General features: G+C 44.4%; 1 protein-coding gene across 1 annotated transcript in view; it reads right to left on the bottom strand.

Moving 5' to 3' along the window:
• JARID2 (jumonji and AT-rich interaction domain containing 2) overlaps positions 1–18551 on the bottom strand; it is a 278157-nt gene extending 259606 nt beyond the window's left edge. The window contains exon 1 of the mRNA XM_060189331.1: positions 17489–18551. Within this exon, the coding sequence (XP_060045314.1) occupies positions 17489–17533 (45 nt within the window). The 5' untranslated portion in view covers positions 17534–18551. The remainder of the gene's footprint in view (positions 1–17488) is intronic.
• Between the last annotated feature and the right edge of the window lie 879 nt (positions 18552–19430).

Below are 19430 nucleotides of genomic sequence, written 5' to 3' on the forward strand. Positions count from 1 at the left end.
AGAAGGGCATTCCAAAAGTAAACTAAGTTTCTTATTGTCTAAGAAACTTTACAATACTTAGAGGATCATTTGCAGTTGATGGTAAAAAAGAAGAAAAAAAACCATAAACCATGCAAGGTCTTCCCTTGGAATATATTTATGCCTGCCCAGAGAAAACAAGCAGCCATGCCTGAGCAAACTTCTTTACTGAGACGACTTGTGTACAAATGGAGTAAAAGTACTTCTCTTACAATAGGTACCATTAAGTTCTTCATTTGTATTAAACCACTATAAGCAAACAAGTTTGGCTATAAAAGCTTTGCAAGTCAAAGATAATAGCCTTCCTTGGTAAACTGGCTGTTCTTTATAATCATCATTATTTATAATCCGAAAAGGCTTTGCCTACTGCCCCAATAAATTCCAGAAATACAGCAAGTCTCAGGGTAGAAGGAAAAGAGGTTACTAGGATAGAAGTGTGTTTCATTCAGGGGCATGTCAGTATTGGGAGCGACAGTTATTTATAGAAGGGAGTGGAATTAGAAGAAAAATTTTAAAAAAATTTTTTTTTAAACCCACTGCTCTTTTTAGCTTCAGATATTTCTAAGTCAGACCCCCTCCTACTCCACCTCCCACTGCTTTCTTGTTTACCAAGACCAAAAGAAAGCCCATTTAAATAGCACTAGAGTTCTGATTTATCACAAGTACAATAGAACATTCCTCTCATCTAGACAAGAACTTGGTGTAACCTAAAAATCTGCAAGTCTGTATTTGCAACAGGAGTTCCTGCAAAGACTAATTAATGTTATTTCTATTGGACTGGGGTGGGGGTGAGGGAGGGAAGCTCAACAGAATGAAACAAATACTATCTGACCTCTTCAACCAGGAGAGCTGGTCCATGGCTCAGGTATGCTAGAGCCAGTATCCTGAGACAATCACACAAGCCAAATGTGTTCTCTATTTAAAAGAGGTTTCTTTTCCATCTGTTAAGTCACCTTTCAGATTCTAGCTAAATTTAAACCACAGTGGTTTGGAATCCTAGCCTGAGTTCTGAAGATGGAATTCACTTAAAGAATGAGTGTCTGGGGGCTGGGCGGTAGCGCAGCCGGGTTAAGCATATGCGCAAAGCCCAAGGGCCGGCTTAAGGATCCCCTTTGGAGCACCCAGCTCCCTACCTGCAGGGGGCGGCTTCGCAAGCCGTGAAGCAGGTCTGCAGGTGTCTTTCTCCTCCTCTCTAGAGTCTTCCCTTCCTCTCTCAATTTCTCGCTGTCCTATCCACCTACAACAAAAACGCAACAAGAAGGGCAACAAAATGGGAAAACTTAACTCCAGGAGCAGTAGATTCATAGTGCAGGCACTGAGACCCAGTGATTAAGCCTGGAAGCAAAAAATAAAAAGAAAATGAAAAAAGAAAAAAAAAAAAAGAATTAGTGTCTGAAAACACTTTTAAAGACACAGAACTTGACTTAGAATGAGAACTTTAGTTAGATCAAAGGAAAAAGTACTTGCTGCAGGATGAGTGCTCACTATGGTCTTAAATCCTTCTTGGAATGAGGTGTGGTATAGATAATAGATAAAATAAATCCACCTGAAAAAAAAATTGTAGCCAACTGAGTGCCTGAGAAAAAGCTGCAGGCTGAGTGTAACTGAAGATTAAAACTAAAACAGGCTCTTTAATCAGCTGAGTGTAACTGAAGATTAAAACTAAAACAGGCTCTTTAATCAGACTATTTCCCCATCCTGCACCAAGCCTGTCCAACCTACCCAACATGTTTTTTTTTTTTTTTAGTAGTAGTAGTACTAGGGATTGAACCTGGGACCCTGCAGGCTCAGGCATTAAAGTCATTTAACATAACCATTATACTACCTCCCCAGCCCTATTTTATGACTTTTAAATTATTAAGTAGGCAAATCCACTTTTGTTTTGGCATCCAAACGCATTTGCTACTCAGAATCATTGGTCTGAAAACTGGTATGTGAACTGTTGTGAGAGTTTTGGTGATGTGGTAGACATGGTTCTGGCAAGACCACAGTTCCAGTAAGGCAAGACAACCAAAGAGGCCTTCAAGGAAGGTGAAAAAGTCATGTGATACCAATTTTTTTTTATTTTAATCTTAATAGTGATTTAATAATGGATTGACAAGATTGTGGGACAAGAGGGGTACAACTCCACACAATTCATTCCCACCACCAGAGTTCTATATACCCTCCCCCCTCTTTTATGGGGTACAGCTTAACTCCAGGCTCCAGACTATGACTGTTTAAGAAATATCTTCCAGGAGTCGGGCGGTATTAAGCACAGGGGGTGCCAGTTTGATCCCAGTTTGATCCCAGCTGGAGCCCCCGAATCCCCACCTGCAGGAAGTCACTTCACAGGAGGTGAAGCAGGTCTACAGGTGTCTTTCTCTCCCCTTCTCCATCTTCCCCTCTTCTCTCCATTTCTCTCTGTACTGTCTAACAATGACGACAACAACAATAAAAAAATATATATAAGGGCAACAAAAGAGAAAAATAAATAAAAATATTTTAAAAATTAAAAAAAGAAAAAAAGAGAAGTCTTCCATGCATGTCGGTGCTTTCATCTTCCAACATTAAGTCCAAGCTGAAAACAGAACGCATGAGAGCTGTGGCCAAAGAAGTGGTACAGTGGATAAGGCACTGGACTCTGAAGAATGAGATCTCGAGCTTGAGTCCCCCGTATTACATGTGCCAGGGTGGTGCTCTGATGCCCTCTCACATAAATAAATTATATTATTTTTAAATAGAAACCACAGAGCTTCAGTGCACTAAGCGGGGGGCGGGGGGGGGGGGTCAGTCATGGCACACTCAAGAGAGAACAAAAACTATGCCCACCTTCAAAGAGGAAACTTCACAAGCAGCAGAGCAGTGCAACAGATGTCTCTCCTCTCTGTCTCCCTCTCTATCAAAGGAGGAAAAAAAAAAGGAAGAGGAAACCATCTGGGTAACATAGGTAAACATTAAGTTCTAAAAGGACAGCTTTGACCAAAGAATTAACAAGGTAAAATAAATGAGTATTAAAGACGATTTAAGGAAAGGGGGGGGGGGGGATTGAGGTAGCACAGCCGGTTAAGCACTCATGGCGTAAAGCACAAGGACCGGCATAAGGATCCTGGTTCAAGCCCTTGGCTCCCACCTGCAGGGGGGGTAGCTCCACAAGCAGTGAAGCAGGTCTGCAGGTGTCTTTCTTTCTCTCCCCTTTCTGTCTTCCCATCCTCTCTCAATTTCTCTCTGTCCTATCTAACAACAATGACATCAATAACAATAACAACAACAACAATAAACAACCAGGGCAACAAAAGGGGAAAAAATGGCCTCTAGGAGCAGTGATTCGTAGTGCAGGCACTGAGCCCCAGCAATAACCCTAGAGGCAAAAAAAAAAAAGCCAAAAAGGTTTATCTGAAAGCACTTAAACACCAAAAAGTCAAAGTCACTTAGCAGTAGTGACACCACCTCACCCTTACATACCAGGGGGACAAAATTAGATCAACATCTTCTGAAAAGTGAAAAATTGTGCTTGTGTGTAAAGATCACATTGTACATTCTCAAAATTCAGGAAGCAAAGTAGCCTAAATGGAAAAAATAAAAATGGTTTTAGGCACGTGTACTTGATTTTCATTTTCTTGCTGAGTCAACTCAAGTATGTTCTAACCAGCTAGGATGACACAGAGCCTTTTCAACCTTGAGGGTGGAGAATTACAGCCACAGGGTGGGGGTAGACAGCATAATGGTTATGCAAAGAGACTCTCATGCCTGAGGATCCAAAGGCCAGGTTCAATTCTTCACACCACCATGAGCCAGAGCTGAGCAGTGCTCTAGTGTTTTGGTCTTTCTCTCTTTGCATCTCTCTCAAAAATAAAAATAAATAAATAAAATACTTTTAAAAAGTTAAAAATAATAAAGAAAAAAAGAAAATTAGGGGCCAGGCGGTGGCGCACCTGGTTAAATGCACACATTACAGCGTGCAAGGACCCAGGTTCAAGCCCCTGGTCCCCACCTGCAGGGGAAAAGCTTCACAAGTGGTGAAGCAGGGCGGCAGGTGTCTGTCTCTCTGTCTCTTTCCCTCACTATCTCCCCCTCCTCTCTCAATTTCTCTCTGTCCCTATCCAATAAATAAATAAATAAAAGTTAAAAAAAGAAAGAGAGAGAATTAGTGGTCCGGAGGTGGTGCAGTAATAAAGCTTTGGACTCTCAAGCATGAGGTCCTGAATTCGATCCCCGGCAGCACATGTGCCAGTGTGATGTCTGGCTCTTCTTTCTCTCTCCTCCTACATTTATCATGAATAAATAAAATCTTATAGAAAAAGAAAAAGAAAGAATTACAGCCACAAAGACCTGTGGAGTTTATAATAAAAGTAATATGGCCTAGGATAATTACACTTCATATCTTAACATTTGATTCTGTCTCCCCCAATGGCATTAAGAGGCTAATGATGAAGGGATGCTTCACCCCCATCTTATAGACGAAGAAACTGAGACTGGTGCCTGGGAAATAACACATCAGTAGAGCAGCAAACACTTGGAGCACTGGAAGCCATCGATTCAATCCCTAGCACCACAAACCACAGCTGAGCAGTGCTCTGGGAGGGAAAGAAGGAGGGAAAAACTGAGGCTAAGCTGTGACAATGTGACTTGTCTCCAACAGGGAGGTGGCTCAGCATGCGTTTCTGAGTTTGACCCTCAGCAACATATATGCATGCCAGAGTTATGCTCTAGTTCTGTCTCCTCTTAAAAAAAAAAAAATCAATCTTAAAAAAAAAGTTAAGTGACTGATCCAAGGTCATCTACTCTTTCTACCAGATTTCACAACACTGCTGTCAGATAACAAAATTACACATTCAAAGAACAAGGGTGGCATGTTTTCTAACACAATGTCACAGCTAATAAGCAACTAGAATATATCAACTGTATTTAATTGAACAGCCTGTCAACCCTGAGCCTAATGGACCTCTCTAACCATACAAAGTCCACCTCATCAATGAGACTGGTCACTTGTGAAAGCAATATAATTCTGAGTCATCTTCATGCATGTCATGTTCTGGGGCCAGGGTAGCAGTGCACCACAGGACTTACACGCACAAGGTTCGAACTTATCCCTGTTACTACATGTGCCAGAGTAAAATTCTTTTACATATATATATATATATATATATATATATATATATATATATATATATATATTCCTTTTTGTTGCCCTTGTTTTATTGCTGTAGTTATTGTTGTTATTGATGTCGTCGTTGTTGGATAGGACAGAGAGAAATGGAGAGAGGAGGGGGACGACAGAGAGGGGGAGAGAAAGACAGACACCTGCAGACCTGCTTCACCGCCTGTGAAGCGACTCCCCTGCAGGTGGGGACACAGTAAGATTTTGCATATAAATAAATAGAAACATAGCATTTAAAATTATACATAGATGTACAATTATGCAGATTCTTGTCTCCCCTTCACTACTACGGTTATCCTAATAACGGTTTCTTTTTTTTTTAATTTATTGGAGGGATTAATAGTTTACAATCAACAGTAAATACAGTTGTTAGTACATATGTATTAAAATTTCTCAGTTTTCTGCAAAAACGCTCTAAACCATACCCCCATGTGCTCCTCCACCATCATGTACCATGACCTAAAAGCACAGTCCACCCCACCCACACCTTGCCACCAGTCCTTTACTTTGGTGCAATACACCAAAACAGTGGTTTCTTAAAGCAGTTTTGCTTTACAATGTTACTTTCACTTATCTTATTTTGTTATAATACTCAAAGGACAAGGAAAAAAACAATCTTAAAACAACTGACATCTTTACTACATGTTGGTTTTTAAAAGCCAACAGACAAACAAACCTGCTGACCTTCACATGCACTATCTGGGGGGCCACAAATTAGTTCAGCCTTTCTGCAAGAAAGCACTGTGCTTCCAGGGGTCTAAACATAAATGCAGGTGTGCTCCTCAGTCAGTAACTAACTCCACCCTGAAGAATTTGGAGTTTTGGGCAAAAAGATACAGGTAAAGCACAATGCACACAACATTTCATACAACAGCCCCCAAACTGTGAAAAGCCCTATACAAACAGCAGGTTGTGGCCTAAAAGGTAGTAGCACAGTGGGTAAAGCCTTGAACCCCAACCCCCTTAGCAAGAGGCAGCCTATGTTTGAGTTCTAGCATCACATATGCCGAATCACATATGATCCTCTCTCCTCTCATTAATAAATAAATCTAAGAGAAATAACGAGTTGAATGAATTTTGGCATATCAAGTGTCTAGCAGTCATTAAAAATGATGTGAAATCATATTTTGCTGAGCTAGGGCATACATGCAAAAAGCACATATGAAACAGTACTTAAGAGTGTGAGACCACCTATTGTTAAAATATATCTTTATGAGTTCAGGAATGTCCGGCATGCAGATTATAATGACTTTTATCTTTGCCTGGCTGTCTCATTTGAATAATTTCTTTTTTTAAATTTTTTTAATTTTTATATTTATTTTCCCTTTTGTTGCCCCTGTTTTTCATTGTTATTGTAGTTATTGTTGTTGTTGATGTTGTCATTGTTAGACAGGACTGAGAGAAATCGAGAGAGGAGGGGAAGACAGAGAGGGGGAGAGAAAGACACCTGTAGACCTGCTTCACTGCCTGTGAAGTGACTCCCCTGCAGGTGGGGAGCCGGGGGCTGGAATCAGGATCCTTAAGCGGGTCCTTGCGCTTTGCGCCACGTGTGCTTAACCTGCTGTGCCACCGCCTGACTCCCAATAATTTCTTATAAAACAAAAAGATTTTCAGAATGGTACAAGTGATTTAATTACATACATGTGGATTTTTTGAAATATTTTATTTATTCATGAGAAAGACAGGAGGCGAGAAAGAACCAGACATCACTCTGGTACATGTGCTGCCAGGGACTGAACTCAGGACCTCATGCTTGAAAGTCCAATGCTTTACTCACAGTGCCACCTCTCAGACCAGATTTATTTTTCCAGAAAAATGAATCAATTACAGCAGTTACCATAGTAAACTGAGAATTTACCTGGAAAGAAAGGAAAAAGGATCTCAAGACGATCTATCTAAGGGCAGTTGCACAATGGATAAAGCACTGGACTCTCAAGTCTGGAGTTCGATACCCAGCATGGCATGTGACAGAGTATTCTGATTCTCTCCTCTTCCCATTTTTTTCTGTCACAGACTCTATATATATGTGTGTATGTATATGTATTTTTTTTTAACAGAGAGGGCAGTAATGAAGATGCCTGGCTGGGAGTATGATCAACCTGTCAACGCCCATGTTCAGCAGGGAAGCAATTACAGAAGCCAGACATTCCACCTTCTGCAACCCACAATGACCTTGGGCCCATACTCCCAGAGGGTTAAAAAAAAAAAAAAAAAGCTATCAAGGGAGGGGATGGGATATGTAGTTCTGGTGGTGGGAATTGTGGAGTTGTACCCCTCCTATCCTATGGTTCTGGTCAGTGTTTCCTTTTTATAAATAAAATGAAACAAAAATAAAAAATAAAGAAAGTGCCTTCAACTCTATAGGGGCCTAGTTTTTCAGACACTGTGTCACTGATGTGTGAAAACCCAGACATCTCAGGTTTTCTCAGCAGTAAAATTCTGAGTAGTCATGTTCATCTTTTTTCCACTAAATTCATACCAGTACCACTCCACTACTAGAACTGAAATAGTCCAAAAAGTTCTACTCAACAAATATTCCTCAACTCAAGATGAATCATAAAACCCCTACTCTGGCAGGGGGTAAATAGCATAATGGTTATGCAAACAGACTCTCATGCCTGAGGCTCCAAAGTCCCAGGTTCAATCCCCTGCACTACCATAAGCCAGAGCTGAGCAGTGCTCTGGTAAAAAAAATAATAATAATAACCTTACTCTAGTGGAATTAGTAGGATGAGACAAGAGAACAAATAATTCCAGCATCCAGAAGGAGGCATGAGAGGCCCAGCCAACAGAAAGAAGGGGCTCACTTTTGTGCCAGGGTGAGAAGAGAGTGGTAAATTGTACAGTAAGGTCTCAGGGAGGACAGGTGGACAATAATAAGAAAACTTGAGGAAGCTGGGAAGGCAAAAGCTAAGTGGCTGAAATGGGGTTGCAGAATGGGCCCAAAGTGAAGCAAGCATGACAGACTTGGTTAGACTTGATCCAGAGAAAGCAACATGATGAGATTTTCAATATCAACGATATTGTTCCACCGTTCAGATTAAACATCTTTGTACACAGCTCCAGTACAATTCTAATCTTCATTCTCAATCTGGCCCTCTTTCTAATGCAGCATCCAAATACATTTGGGGGCCAAGTGCTGGGTAACAGAAGAGAGCGTCACTAGCCAATAGGGAGTAGAAAGGATTTACATTACCTTGTAAATCTTTAAAGTTTTGTTCTATATCCCAAAACAAACTATTTTTTCAAAATGTTTCTTTAAAAAAAAAAATGAGAAAGATACAGAGAGACCTCAGCACTTCTCTGGTTTATGGTGGTGCTAGGGACTGAACCTCGCATCTTAGCATCACATAGCATGAAAGTCTTTTTGCATAACCAGTATACTGTCTCCACAGAGCCCCAAATAGGACTTTAAGATCTCTCTTGCTATCTATTTGGTTTATTAAGAAGCAAATCATAGAATTCATCTGATTCACTTATTTCTGAGTCAGCTAGGAGGAAGGCCACTTGGCAGGCATAAAGTCTCCAGCTTGCTGATTTCCAATTATGTAATAATACCTTGAACATTTGTGCAGTAGTAAGCAGTTTACAAAGTGCTTTCACATTAAAACACATACACACACACACACACACACACACACACACACCTCTCTCTTTCTCTCTCTCTCCCTCCAGTGGCTCTCTTGGCAAACAAACCTTGCTAGAAGCAAGTTTTCAGATGAGGCAACAGCCCAGCTTTTGAGGCTTGCCCAAGCCTGAGTTTAGTTAATATTCCCAACTTTGTCTATTACCACAAAGGTACCCCAAACTTATCCATTCTGGGGCCTTCCACTACTGAAGCCCTGTACTAGAATTAAGGAAAACTAAGTATACTAAGTACTAAACTCACTCTTTTTAATAATATCTATACCCAACTCCTGCTAAACAAAGCATTCATTCATTCAGTTCCCCTCCACAACCCTGATGGACGGAATAAATGCAAGAAAACACATGCTCGGTTCTAATCTTCTCATTTCCTCCTAGCACCTGTTCTGCCCCACAAGCACCAAGCGCTTTTAACAGCTGGCAGAAATGAGAACCAAGAGATAACACACTCAACCATTGTAGATCAAGCCCTAACCAAAACTGTGGCTTAGAAAATAATGGAAGAGAAAGAACCACCCAGTTTTAAAAACAGAACAATAAAGCAGCTAAAAGGTCTCTCTCTGGAGCCGGGCGGTAGCGCAGCGGGTTAAGTGCATGTGGCACGAAGGGCAAGGACTGGCATAAGGTTCCCGGTTCAAGTCCCCGCTCCCCACCTGCAGGGGTATCTCTTCACAGGCAGTGAAGCAGGTCTGCAGGTGTCTGTCTCTCCCCATCGCTGTCTTCCCCTTCTTTCTCCATTTCTCTGTCCTAACAATGATGACATCAATAACAACTACAACAATAATAAAAAAGGGCAACACAAGGGAAAATAAATAAATATTAAAAAAATTTAAAAAGGTCTCTCATTCTCTTGGGTGATTCAGTCACAAGGTACCTGGCTGCCATCCCAGCAAAATGAAAATGGAGAGTCTTCTGGTGGAGAAGAGATACAACCCACCCTAGTTCCTCCTCTACCGGCAATGAAAAAGTCGTGAAAAAGCGCTCCTGGTAGTATGGTAGAAAGAAGGCATGTGAGTGTGGAGGTGCAAAACTGCAGCTGTGTGTTCTATTCACCTTCTAGGATTCGTGGTAATGAATACTGCTGCTGATAATATTTCAGTGCTCACTGGCCTTCCTCTTCGTGGGTGGTGGAGCTTGACAGACTTATAAAATTAGAACCTAAAATCCAATTTAGGCTCTTTAGGCAGCAAGAACGGCCCTGAAGAACCACGAGCGCAGTTCTGCTCCCCCTTTCTAACATCTAACACATCCTATGAACATGTAATTATGTACATAGAATGTTCCCATTACTCTTGCCTCATCAGCACACCTAGGTATATTTATAGTAGACATCCAGGTGAGGATATGAAAACAAATTATTTCCTCCAATGCCCCATGGCCTCTTAAATGGCAAAGTCAGAGGCAATAATATTCAATACAAGTGCGGGGTGGGGGGGGGATACAAAAATCCACTTGTCAGCACCCAGGGAAATCAACAGAATTCTCAGATGCCGGGAGATTGAAGGCAGCCCACTATGGGGCTCAGGTACACTGGAGAAGGTCGAAGCATGCGCGCACTCACAAAAATACAAAGCACATACCAAACAGTCCCGAGGGGCACAGTGATCTCAGCTCTTTTTCCAATGAGGACTCAAGGAAGACAGCTGGGGATAAGGGGGTAGCTCCACCAACTGGTGTTTAAAAAAACAACAAACACAAACATGCACTTGAAAGGGTGGGATTCACGCTTGTATCTGGAGACTGACAGCTGCCTTAACTTGCCCAACTTTCTCACATGAAGAACCTCTCTGATGCTTGCCCAAAGTCCCTATTATCATGGTCTTCACCCACCCACAAAGTTAACTAATCATTCATTTTACTTCTATTCCATTTTAAGTAAAAGTGGAGGAGATACACTAGCTCTCTGCCCCTAGTCTAATTTGCCTTGGTTTTCTCCTCCGTAAAATGGACCAAACAAGCTCTTTTTCTCTTGTGAACTCACTATGAAAACAATAAATAGAGCTGAGGGTAGATAGCATAATGGTGATACAAACAGACTCTCATGCCTGAGGCTCCAAAGTCCCAGGTTCAATCCCCCACACCACTATAAGCCAGAGCTGAAAAGTGCTCTGGTTAAAATAATAATAATAATAATAATAAAAAGAAAACTATAAATGTGGACACAGTTATTTCAGTTACTCAGAACTGATTGGGTCCTCTCTTGCTAATGCTTTCTTGAGGACTGAGTGTTGGGCTGGCCATCCAAGTATGTCTGCAAACAGTAGCAATCTCAAGAATAGGCAATCTGTAGCAGAAATGTAAAGAAACCTCGAGACATACAGGGCCCAGAGTTATAGTCAAAGTGTTCACACAGTTGTGACTCTTTGTCCCCTGGAGTAGGATCAACATCTGTAAAACAAGGGTCATCCCTTCCCTATTCCAGAAGAGAATAATAAAGATTAAAAGTCACCAGCAAGCAGTGCTGGAAACAGGAAGTCAACTCCAGGAGACAGAATATCCAACCAACACTTTCAAAGTTCAGTTCCATGTTCAGTGATTTTACTCTGAATCAGAAACGAATGATACTTTACCGTTTAAACATAAAATGTACTTTCAATGTTAACCCATGTTATGTTTTTTTATTTCTTGGGAAGGTTTTGTTTCCTGGGGAAAAAAAACTTTGGGGTTTTTTAATATTTATTCATTTCCCCTTTTGTTGCCCTTGTTTATTATTGTTATTGATGTCGTCATTGTTGGATAAGAGAGAGAAATGGAGAAAGGAGGGGAAGACAGAGTGAGAGAAAGACAGACACCTGCAGACCTGCTTCACCACCTGTGAAGTGATCCCCTCCCCTGCAGGTGGGGAGCCAGGAGCTCGAACTGGGATCCTTCGGTGGGTCCTTGCACTTTGCACCACCTGCGCTTAACCCACTACACTACCACCCAACTCCTGAACTTTGGTTTTTAAAAGAGAAATCAGGTGGGCAAACTGGGAAGGTGGTATGGTGGATAAAATACTGAACTCTCAAACATGGGGTTTCATGCAACACATGTGCCAGAGTGATGCTCCAGTTCTCTCCTGTTGATAAACAAATCTTTTACATAAAGAGAATCAGTTACAAAGTCATTATACGTACAGAATCATCACATTTCTCCTAAATCTTTTAAATGTTGGGCCCATATCTAGTTTAACGGCCTAATTTTTTAGTCATTCACTTTTATGGAATGTTTCCAAAACATCCAATTTAAGTTTCATAGAAATCAACTCTCATTTCATACTCACTCAAAGGTTTACATAATATTTAGCTGTAATTGCACTAAGAAGTCTAACTGGAATAACCTGATTTGGAAACAAACAAATGACACTTTGGCAAGCCTTCCAAGGGTAAGAGCCATAGGGGACAGAGGCTGCCCACAGGCCAAAAGCTTGGTGCTGGAATCTCACAGCCAATAGGGCAGGTAGGTTGTCAGGTGAGCTGTTACTAGACTCCTGGAGGATACTTACACATGGACTGATAACACGACGATTGCAACACAACCATAATTACAAAAAGTATATTTCTTAGACTGTAAAACTTTTTAGTACTTAAAATAAAAATGTCAACAGTCCTCAAGACACATGATGTCAAAGACAAAACACTCAATTTAGAAATATTCCAGCTTAGCTTTTTGCCCAGTATTTCAAGGTATTAAGACTTTATGACTCTCCCATGGCATCCCTAAAAGGAGGAGAAGAAAATGGTTCTACTTTGAAAGTAACACACACCAGTTATATACTCCCTGAGCCTTTCTCTTTCTGAAGGAGGTAAGTTTAAATAACCTTTAGAGCAGAATACATATTAACAGTAGAGTTATTTCTAAGATACTTGGAAATAAGTCAGTAGCCCTCAGCCCAGCAACAGGAAATAGTTTAACCTACCATGAGAAGAAACAGCCACCCAGTCAGTATACCTTAGCAAAGAATTCTAAGATGGCTATTTAGGCCAGTAACTATGTGGACACACATCAGATACTTAAACTACAGTAAGCAGCCTGAGTAACAGTAACTAAATTAGTTTACCTCTGTACACAAGTTCTTCTTTTTTCATTTTATTTATTTAGGAGAAGGGCCAGAACAGTGGTGCCAGAAACGAAACTTCATGCTTACAAGTCCAGAGTTCTACCACTACACTACTTCCCCAGGCACAATGTATTTTTCTCTTAAAACTTAGTGACACACTCTGGACTCTTTAATTTGAAAGTATTCGTTCCATGTTATCTTTATATAGTGATAGCTGCTAAAATACCTAGATTTCCGTGGCAAAGAAAAAATGTTTCCCACTACTAGAGACAGGAACAAACAAAGCCATAAGTACAGTTCAAGAACGGGAAAATACAATTAAATAATGTATATAAACACCACACATACACGCACACACACACACACACACACAGTAAAATAGCCTGCTTGTTGGGTGTAAAACTGAGGAAGTATTCGGTGGCGGGAGTTGCTCATCTTACCACCATACTCTAGCAGTTATTTCTGCTCTTAACTTTAAAAATATATCTGTAGTAATTTTTTAAAATATTTATTTATTCCCTTTTGTTGCCCTTTTTGTTTTACTGTTGTAGTTATTATTGATGTCATTGTTGTTGGATAGGATCCTCAGAGAAATGGAGAGAGGAGGGGAAGACAAAGGGGGGAGAGAATGAGACACCTGCAGACCTGCTTCACTGCTTGTGAAGCGACTCCCCCTGCAGGTGGGGAGCTGGGGACTCGAACCGGGATCCTTATGCTGGTCCTTGCGCTTTGCGCCACCTGCGCTTAGCCCACTGCGCAACCGCCGGACTCCCTTGTAGTAATTCTTTTAACGGACTTTTCTCCGGTTTTTGGAACCATGGTGCAATTTTGAATAAAAAAATTAGATACTTAAAACTTACAACCTACTAGTACAAATTCTTCTTGAGTTGGCCTAGAAATCTGTCTTGTAAAGGACTGAGTGCGTCGCGACGACGTCAACAACAACAATAACCACAAGACTACAACAACGAAGGCAACAACGAATAACGAGATCTTTATTTGGTGGAGACAGAAATGAGAGGGAAGAGGAAGAAAGACCTGCGTCCCAGCTCCCCCGCAGGTGCCTTGCCCCTGGGCCCTGGCGCTGAGGCCTGAGGTGCGCCGCCACCTGGCCACCATCAAAGTAGCTTTGAAATAAATAAATATTCTCGCACAGCGGAAAAAAAAAAATGTCTTCCTACTAAATTACATGAATGAGCTTCAGGTGGCAGACTTACTTCAAACTCACGCCTGCTGCAAAGCATCAAGGGTCAAGTGATTTTTGAAGCCTTGATATCATATTTATTGTTGCCCCTAGGAATAACAAACCAGTCTCCACTGGAATGAACAGAAATGGCAGAAAATACCGACAGAGCAAGTCATACCACAATGTACGTCGTTCAAGTGGGCTGGAGATTAAAAGGTAAATGTTTTCAGTTGTTTGAGATACTGCAGTGGGAATCATGCCCAGCATAATTAAGACAGAATTGTATTGCAATTTATTAACTTCTCAAGGATGTCATTTAATATAAAGCATAACAATCATTTTCCCCAAAGCCTGCCACCTACAAGAACACCCCCAAACTCTGCATTCCTAGTGCAATGAAAAACTAAATGGCAATGCCACGGGCACCTAAAACTTTTGAGACCAATATAGGAAATGATCTGCTTTTCACCAACCCAAGAAATAACACCACCTTACACTAAAGAAAAAAAACATACAACTTTATATCTTTAACATACAATGATCTTTACAGATGAAGCTGAAAAAGCAGATATTAGTATTTCCATTTTATATCAGACGAAACTTGACTATTGCCAACCTCTTCCTTCGTTTAGAAGAACTATGCTTAGGAATGAATACCTTTGAAATTTCAAAGGTCAAATACTCTTCTTCCAAACACAGCCATCAGTGACACGTCTTCCTTACTCCGCACCCAAGTCCCCAGTACAGAGACAAGACACAGCCAAGGAGCGCCCCCGAGCCCCCAGTGCTACTGCTGCAAAGCTACCAGAAAGAGCAACAGTTTGCTGCTGCACATCACCTAGAAAAGGTATCCCAAACACGACTCAAAGTGACATGGTGGCCAAATCCGCAATATGGTCCACCTATAAAGCAAGCCTTCTTTGCCGAAATGAAATTTCTCTGCTTTTCTAAAGCTCTGGTGAGAAGACACACAGCTTCCACTGAGTAATGCCACACAATTAGCGAACTTGACAAAAGTGGGAACGAAAATATTTCTGTAGTAAGGCCGCGTCTCCTCCCTACTGCCCATCCCTAAGCGGAATCCAAGCTGGGTCAGGGGCGCTTGGCTAGGGCAGCAAAGGCTCCCAGCGCTCACCTGGTGGAAAGCGCGGCGTTCCGGGGCGGCAGGCAGCAACCCTGCGCATCCTCCTCATCCTCCTCTTCCTCCTCCCCCGCAGCGGCCCCCGCCTCCACTCCGCTCCAGCAACCCCAGGCAGCCCCACCACGCTGGAACCTCCCGCCCGACTTTTGACGTCACAGAGGAGGAGGAGAAGTTCCACCCGAGCCCGTCCCTTTGTGACGTCACAATGACAACAGAACGCGGAGAGGGAGCGTCCGGGAACCGGGAGCGGGGGGCTGGAGGGGAGGGGGACGGGAGGGAAGGCCCGCGCGAGACGCGGGAAGGACGAGGGGGGAGCGAGAGGGGGCCGCGCTGACGTCTCGCCGGCTTAACCTGTTGCTCTCGAGACTGCACAGGCGGCGGCGGGCAGGGCCTCGGGGAAGCGCCGCCAGGCACCGCAGCGAGCGCGGCGGGGGACGCCCCGTTGCAGCCCAGCGGCCCCCGCCACGCCCCTGCCCCCGCAGGCCGCGTCGCGCCCCTCCCCCGGGCAAGTAGGGTGCGCCGCCCCCGCGCCCCACCCACTCACCCATCAGCCGGCGGACCAGCCCACGGCGCCTGCCGGGACTCAGGAGCCGGAAGCGCGCCCCCTACAGGCCGCGCACGTGGCCGCTCGCCTCGACCCAGCCCGCCGCGACCCCCGCGCTCCCTCCCCAACACAGCCGGCTCGAGCACGTCCGGAACACGGGCTCCGCTCCCGGAGAGTAACTCGTGCTCAGACTCCCGCGGCCACCACCTATGGCGGGCTTGTCGCTGGACGCCGACCGCCCCTAGCTAACAGCCAAAAAAAAAAAAAAAAACCGCAGGGCTTGCAACTTAAAGCAGCAGCGACGGGGTCAGCCTGGGAAGGGGGTGGAGAGGCAGCGTGCAGGGGGAGGGGGGGGACGGGACTGGTTCTCGTCCAAGTTCTACCCCTTTTTTGCTTTGTGGCTTGCAACCAAATCGGACGACGAGAACCGGGAAGGCGTCCACACTCCAAAGCAAGGTTGTCTTCCTGCAGTTTCTATAGCCCGAGTTTAAACTAGTCCTATGCATTCTATCCAGTCCTCTGCAATGCGGATGTCTTTTTTAATTCTTAAATTCTTTAGGGAGCAGCTTTTTTTTAAGTTGGGTTTGATTATTTAACCTTGCATTTCTTTCATAGTTGGAGTTTACGTGTCTAGATTAAGATCAACCCTGTAGAAGAGGCACTCAGCTTTTCCATTAAATGTTTTTTACAAACCCAGTGCTCCAAATATGTATCATTATATATACATCACACTGTTCGGGGGGGGGGAATTAACACCAATTTGTTGAGTCAAGTCAAAACTTTCTCATAACGTTGTATTATCCCTCATATAGGCTCATTTGGCCTTTTTTTTAATAGGTTCTTTGACTTAAAGCATGCAGCTAATCACTGATCACTCAGAGTGCATATTTAGTTAATCCTCCTGTCTCTCTTTTCACTCCCACCCCCCCCAAACTTAAAAAAAGCCACCACACACAAAACAAAACACTGCCCATGCCAATCAAAACGTAGCTATACCATGCACAAAACAAATTAAACTACTCCAAACCATTTGAATATCTGAATAATCAACCAATTTCAGAAGACCAGTAAGCTGAAATCATTTGTAGTCACTCACATATGCATTTACACATCCAACTTAAAAACATTAGCAATACTATGTCTTTTCCTCTAAGACTGGAAACCATGAATTTTTAAACAAAACCAGTCCCATTATTAAAGTCAATCCCAACAAATGCATTCTCTGTAACACGATTCCCAACTGGTTTATGTTGAGAACCAGATAAGCCCAAACGACCACATACATTAAATTTGATGTGCTAGTGCAGAGACTAAGATCGCCATAATCGGACCCTGGATTCTAACTTAAAGGGCTTCCAACACACACGCGTCACACGATTTCCCAAATAACATCAATAATAATAGCAGGCTCATTTGCATGCAAAGTGTAATACGGGGCCAAATCTGCCCGAGAATGCAGTTTAGTTACATTACCGCAGCCCCCTTCTCACCCCCAAGCTCCACCAAAATCCCTTGCCTTTCATCTAAAACTAGATTATGGTTGTGTCATTCGAGGTCAATTTATTCACTTGAGATATCTCTACACCAGTCTGGTTTTTCATCCAAACTAGGCAGGCACGACTTTGCCTGAAAAGCCTTCTTTCAGAAAATAAAGAAACAGCCTTATCGGACAATGTGTTTTAAACCCCCTCAGCTGCAGAATTATCTATAAACTTGACATTCACAGTCATTGCTTAAAACTGCAAGTCAAAGGATGTGTTGTTAGGAGCACTTACGTATTTCTTCTGAATGATATTCCTCTTGGGTCTTTCCTTGCTCATTCTGAGATCCAAATGGTGATTGCAAAAGGGGACAATTGCTTCATGAATTTAAAGCCGTCAAAAATTTGCAAAAAAATATCCTGGTGGTTTTTATTGTTGGTGGTGGTTGATCTTGTAATCCGACTTTTCTTCCTCTTCCCCCAAAAGCCCGATTCGTCTTGAAATAAATCCGAAATTGGAAAGGAAAAAAATAGCCAAGGACGAACGAAGCAAACAACAACAACAACAAAAATTCACTTTAGTAAAACACTCATAATGGAAAATTTCCCCCGAAACACACACAAAAAAAAAAACAAAAAAAAAACGACGCCCTTCACTCCCCCCCTTTTTCCTCCAAAAACTACATCAGCGAAACGTGAAGGTCCTTAGTGTCTGATCTGTAGTTACATCTTGGAAAAGAAAAAGGAAAGATAAATTTTAAAAATGTTGGAAGTCACGTTTGTGCTGCAGCAGCAGTACGAGCAGAAGAGTCAACTCCAGCGGCGGCGGCGGCAGCACCACAGCGAGGGCTCGCCGAGTCTCTTTTTTCCAAGCCTCCTAGCCAATGAGAGAGAGGCTATCCTGCCCAACTTTAAATGGACTCTGCTTTTATACAAGTTAGGGCTCCTCGGGTAATTCCCCGCCGGACGCCAGCCGAAAACTCCCACAGCTGAGCCACCAGGCGTGTGCCTACCGTGGCGCCGACCGCCCCTGGCCCAGTCCAGAGGACGCCCGCAGCCCGGTCGACTAGACACCCAAGAGGCCTCGAAGAAGCCTTCTTGGACAACCCATTAGGCATCGCTCCCACGCCGAGCTTAAAAGTGGAATTGAGCGAGGCTCCCTAGCTCAATGCATGGCACGCTCGGTCGCTCCACCTCACCCCTTTCCCCAGCTTGCCTCTCAACCCACAGTCGCCACACTAGCCCCCGCCACTGCCCTCGAGTCTACCTGCAGCCAGGCTGCTGGGTTCGAATGCCCCAAGACGCCCGGCCCCGGGGAGAGCAGCCTATTCCCGGGGCACCTTAGAATGATCCCCTTGATCTTCTGGAAGTTGTAGTCCCCCGACTACAAAATGGCTATGGCCACGGAAGCTGGGAACTACAACTCCCAGCCTGCCCCGCGAACCTGTCACTCAACTCCCCTCCCTTCACCCCCACCCCCTTCCCCCTCACCAGCCCTGCCAACAAATGCTTGGACGTGTCCCGCGTGCGACACAGCTAGAGGCTGGCTCGGGATTGGCTCGCTGAGCGTGTGGTCCGCGAGCTAGGAACTCCTCACGCCGGCCCAGCCCAGCCCAGGCCCCCAGGTAGCGGGGGCCGGTCCCCTCCCCGCCCGCCCCGCCCCCACCCGCGGCGCGAACCGCCTGTGGAATCGAGGAATCGCGCGCGCCCCCGGGGTCCTCCGCACCCGGGCGGCGGGGACGGAACACGAGGCTTCCGGGAGGGAAGGCCTCGCAGAGCCGCTGCACAGGGGGCGGTGTCAGCAAAGGGAAGGGTTGGAGCCGGTCCTAAAGGAAAAACTGGGCCATGCACCAAGAGGAATCCTCGGTGCGAACTAGTTGATCGGCGGCGCCTGCCGCCTCTGCCGCGCAGCCAGTGTCACCTCAGGACACCGCCTCGCGCGGAGCGTGCGGCCGGCGGGCGCCGCGGAGCCTGAGGGCAGCGCTGGGCAAAGGCCCCCTCCCCGCGCGGCTCGCGGACGGGAAACCCCCGCAGGCCGAGAGGGCGCTGGAGCTGGGTCTCTGCCCTCGGAGGGGTGTTCCGCGTCCGGGGTGCCCAGCAGCGGGCCGCGTAAACACGGGGGAGTGACATGAGAAGCGCGCGGAGAACCCCGGCCATGCAGACAGACAGACTGTGAGGAAGCGTCTGGGAGCCGGCGGGCAGCGTGGAGCCAGCGACCGCCGTGCTCTCACCTGCCC

Source organism: Erinaceus europaeus, chromosome 4, assembly GCF_950295315.1.
Source record: "Erinaceus europaeus chromosome 4, mEriEur2.1, whole genome shotgun sequence".
Lineage (NCBI taxonomy): Eukaryota > Metazoa > Chordata > Mammalia > Eulipotyphla > Erinaceidae > Erinaceus > Erinaceus europaeus.